Here is a 4,346-nt window from a genome sequence, read left to right on the forward strand (position 1 = left end):
ATGATAATAATAATTGAATATTTGATAAACAAATAAATTATTTGAAAGATAAATTAAAGAATAATATAAAACTAATTTTTTTTAAATAAATATTTTTTTATTTTTATTTTTAATAATAAATTATTTTTTTAAATATTGATGTAATATTTTTATATATTAACATTCTAACATTAATATTTGAATTAAATATTATTTTTCTTATTTTTTTTTCTTGTCCATTCTTTTACTTTCTTCTATTTATTATTTTACTGTATATTCTTTTCAATTCTTTTACTTTCTCAATTTACGCTAATACTTCTGTTTATCATTTCTATTTATCCTTCTTTTATTTTATTCAATTATTTTCTTATTTCTTTTGTTTTTCATCATTTATCATTATCCCCTGATATTATTTCTTTATTTTATACCTAATTTTATTCTTTTAATGTTAAACATTTTTTATTTTATCTAATCATTATCTTTCTTTATTTTATTTCTAACTATTTTATTTCTTCTTATAATTTCTTCTTTTTTTTCAATTATAAATATATCTTCTATAATTTTATTTGGACTATCAGTTATTCTTCTTTAACTTTTCCATTTTGTTAGTATATTCTAATACCTTTCATGATTCTTTCTTTAATTTTATTCTTTATTTTAAACTTTTTCTTATTAATATTTTTTTTTAAATATAATTTATATTTTTCTTCTTTTTCCTATCTCTTTATTTTTCTGTTTTATCATTTACTCTTGTTATTTCTTATTTATTTCTCTATTATTTTATTTTTTTCTTTTATTTGTTTATTCTTTGTTGATTTTTATATTTCTTATTCTGAGTTCTTCCTTTTTTTTTCAAATAGAATATTAATTCTAGATGTTAATAAATATAATATCAAAGAAATAATAAGATATTATTAAATTTAATAAATTCTATAAGAAGAAATTGATGAATATAATTTTAAATAAATAATTACAAAAATGAAATAGTTAATAATTAAAATAAACATAAAATAATTAATTTTTATATCAATCATAGACAATATGAGTATTTAATGTAATAAATATTGGTTAATCAATAAATTAAATAAAATTATTCTAAATAAATTAAATATTAACAAAAATAAATTGATTAATAAATAAAATTTATTTTATTTAATAAATAATTCTCCTTTTATCTAATTTTTATTTAAAAATATAGAAAATAAATCTATTAACATTTAACTATCTACTTTTTATCTTATTTTTATTTAAATATATTTATTTTTTTTTTAAAAATATATTATCCTTTTTAAACCCCTTTTATCCATTCTATTTCTCTACTTTCTTATTCTTTCTTTTTTCTCTTATAATTTCTCTATTCTTTTATTATATTCAATTATTGGTTATATTCTATTTCTGATATTTCTATTTTTTTTCTATACTATCTTCTTATTTATGTTTTTCTTATAATTATTATTACTATTATTTTCTTTTATTCTCTTTTTTGTTGATTAGTTATGATTTTCATTCTCATTACAACTTTTTCTTATTATCCTTTTTCTTTGTTTTTATTTCCTTCTTTTTCTTATTATTGTTTTTCTTTATGAATAATATTATTATTTCTCAATTTTATTAATATACTTCTTTACTTCTTTTTTATTTTTCTGATATTTCTGTACATATTTATAATTTGTGTCTTAACATTTATTAATTTTTTATGGTCTTCATCATTTGTGTCTTTAGAGTTCATTTAATAAGTACAATAATAATGAATCATTTTCATCATAAATATTTCAAAATCAATTTAAATAGAACCAAAATATTATCACAATACAAATAATATTATAATAAAACACAAAGGATATATAATGAATATCAAAATAAATATTATAATAATTATGAAATAAATGATATGATAGAAATAATAAAATATAATCAAAATAAATAAAGAAGAAAGTGATTTATAAGAAGATTAATATTAATAAATATAATCAAATTAAATTCAAATATATTGTTTACATTATATTTGAATTTCTAATATAAATTACAAATAAAATTAAAATAAATAACATTATATAGAAATAATCAATATAATAATCAATAAATTAATATAAAAAAATCAACAAGAAAATTAGATTTATTAATTATAATATTTCAATATAATATTATAATCATTTATTATTATAAATATGAAATATTTAATATTTTATAAATTCATTTCTGATAATATATTATAATATAAATATTCAAATTCTCATATATTAAAAATAATCTCTATAATAAAATAGAGATTATTAAATTCAATAAATTAATCATTTCTTAGTATTCAAATTATCAAATTATTGATATATCTATTGTTATTTTTAAGTATTGATATTTTAATATTCTTTTAATTATTTAATTTATCTTTGTTTATTATTTTCTATTTATTTTCTATTTTATTTCTTATTTCTTTCTTGTATATATTTTATTATCTTTTATCATTTTCATTTATTATTATTTCTTTTTATATATTCTTTTATTCACACTTTCTATTTTTTATGAAATGAATATAATGAAAATAAATTATTATTAGATAATTCCACGTATTTATCATTTAATTTGTTGTATTGTAATAGAATTTCTAATATGTAAACTTATTTAAATTAAAAAAAGAAGTGAGAGTGTTGAATCTTGTTTAATAATAGATGATTGAATATGTTTATTTATCAGATATTGATTGATAAAAAAAAAGAATGTTATTTATTTTAAAAATAGTATTTTTGTCAAAAATAATGAAATATTTATAAAATAAGAATGCCTCTAAATGTTATTTTCAAAAAATAAAAAACATTTAATTAATTATTGATTGAACTATTCATAATCAAAGAATTGATTTGATTATTTGTTTAGAAAGAGAAAAAGGATAAATAGATAAATAGTTTTATAATGATTCATTTCTTGAATTCATTTCATCTTTTATCCATTCACTCTTTGTTTATCTATTCCTTCTTTGCTTCTTATTTTACACTCTCTGATTTAATTGAAATAAATATAAATACCCCCAATGAAGAATGAAATTTGGATAAGTGAATAAAAATATAATAAAACTAATCATCATTAATTATAAAGAAGAGTTAACACACAATTAGAATAATAAATAATGAAAACACTCGTTTGAATTACACACAATTAATTAATTAATTTCCAATGAATTAGAAATATAAACCAAATCAAAAAAAATTAAACAAGAAATACTGTAAGAAAGATTATAAAATTATGAAAATTTTAAATAATATTTAAAGAGAAATAACTTAATAAATAATTCAAATGAATATATTGTATATTACATTATTGATTCTATTTGCAAATTCAAAATCATTACTTGGAATAGAAACAAAAGATGTTAATGGAAATCCAGTAGCATTTGTTCATGTTGATTTTAATAAATGTTATTATCAAAGTGAAAATAAATATGTACAATATACAAATGAAAATAATATAATTTATTTTAAGTCATATTCTGATATGAATTGTTCTAATGTTATTGATGAACAAACATATGGTATTAATGATGATAAATTAAAACATCTTATTTGTAATGGTTTTGAAATTAAATGTTCAGTAAAAATTACTGAACCACCAAAATATATTGGAAGTATGACTTTTGGAGGTGAAGATGATAAAGAATGTTCACACAGTGATGATATGATTAAATATTATATAACAAATATACCTTTTAAATCATCTGAGAATGCAGAAGGATATTGTCAATATAAAGAAACAAATGGAGAGATGTATTTAGATATTTATCCAAATATAAAATGTATTGAAAGTGAAAAAATTTCACACATTAAAGAATGGACATGTGATACTTGTACAAAAAATATAAAATATGAATGTAAAGAAATTGATTCAAATAGTGATTCTAAAGAAAACTCTTCACTTAGTGATGATTCATCTATGAGTTATTCTGAAACTATTTCAATTTTGACTATTATCTTTATTCTCACTTTCTTCTTTTAACTAATTTAATCTTTTTAGTTTTATTTTTATTATTTTTTTTGTTAATAAAAATTAAATCATTTATTAATTTTTTATCTTATTATGTTTATTCTATGTATTGTTTATATTTCTTTCTTTTATTTTATTTCTTTGCAACTCTTATTTAAATAAAAATAATAATTACATGAAATAAAAGAGATTTAAGAAGAATAATCAATATTATAGATGAAATAACAAATACCAAAAAAGATTTCATACAAATGAGATGGTTCATAGATATGATCTTTTGAAAATAAGTATGGTATAATGATAGGAACAATAAATATTATCATCAAAACTACAATTATCATAATAGAAGATACAAACAATATCATTACAAGAACAATAACAATCAAAACAGAAAA

At 16.0% G+C, this 4,346-nt stretch overlaps 1 protein-coding gene across 1 annotated transcript, besides 22 other annotated features; it reads left to right on the forward strand.

Annotated features, from left to right (window-relative positions):
* Positions 1 to 70: part of a microsatellite that runs on past the window's edge.
* A 2-nt stretch (positions 71 to 72) lies between these two features.
* Positions 73 to 94: a sequence feature (AT_rich).
* Positions 95 to 277: a microsatellite.
* Positions 193 to 362: a microsatellite.
* Positions 324 to 513: a microsatellite.
* Positions 514 to 615: 102 nt separating this feature from the next.
* Positions 616 to 800: a microsatellite.
* Positions 801 to 856: 56 nt separating this feature from the next.
* Positions 857 to 909: a sequence feature (AT_rich).
* A 29-nt stretch (positions 910 to 938) lies between these two features.
* Positions 939 to 1,120: a microsatellite.
* Positions 1,121 to 1,262: a sequence feature (AT_rich).
* Positions 1,263 to 1,276: 14 nt separating this feature from the next.
* Positions 1,277 to 1,462: a microsatellite.
* Positions 1,379 to 1,557: a microsatellite.
* Positions 1,558 to 1,731: 174 nt separating this feature from the next.
* Positions 1,732 to 1,882: a repeat region.
* Positions 1,883 to 1,929: 47 nt separating this feature from the next.
* Positions 1,930 to 1,986: a sequence feature (AT_rich).
* An 8-nt stretch (positions 1,987 to 1,994) lies between these two features.
* Positions 1,995 to 2,323: a repeat region.
* Positions 2,324 to 2,334: 11 nt separating this feature from the next.
* Positions 2,335 to 2,497: a microsatellite.
* Positions 2,498 to 2,680: 183 nt separating this feature from the next.
* Positions 2,681 to 2,752: a sequence feature (AT_rich).
* A 15-nt stretch (positions 2,753 to 2,767) lies between these two features.
* Positions 2,768 to 2,804: a sequence feature (AT_rich).
* Positions 2,805 to 3,205: 401 nt separating this feature from the next.
* Positions 3,206 to 3,286: a sequence feature (AT_rich).
* EDI_114510 (uncharacterized protein) lies at positions 3,268 to 3,963 on the forward strand (the record flags this gene model as incomplete). The annotated part of the gene is made up of 1 exon (XM_001739089.1): positions 3,268 to 3,963. One exon carries the CDS (start codon positions 3,268 to 3,270, stop codon positions 3,961 to 3,963), a length of 696 nt encoding a protein of 231 aa, XP_001739141.1.
* Positions 3,431 to 3,452: a sequence feature (AT_rich).
* Positions 3,918 to 4,092: a microsatellite.
* A 9-nt stretch (positions 4,093 to 4,101) lies between these two features.
* Positions 4,102 to 4,125: a sequence feature (AT_rich).
* Positions 4,126 to 4,319: 194 nt separating this feature from the next.
* Positions 4,320 to 4,346: part of a microsatellite that runs on past the window's edge.

The sequence above is a fragment of the Entamoeba dispar genome, genomic scaffold, assembly GCF_000209125.1.
Source record: "Entamoeba dispar SAW760 scf_1105229461961 genomic scaffold, whole genome shotgun sequence".
Classification (NCBI taxonomy): Eukaryota; Evosea; order Mastigamoebida; family Endamoebidae; genus Entamoeba; species Entamoeba dispar.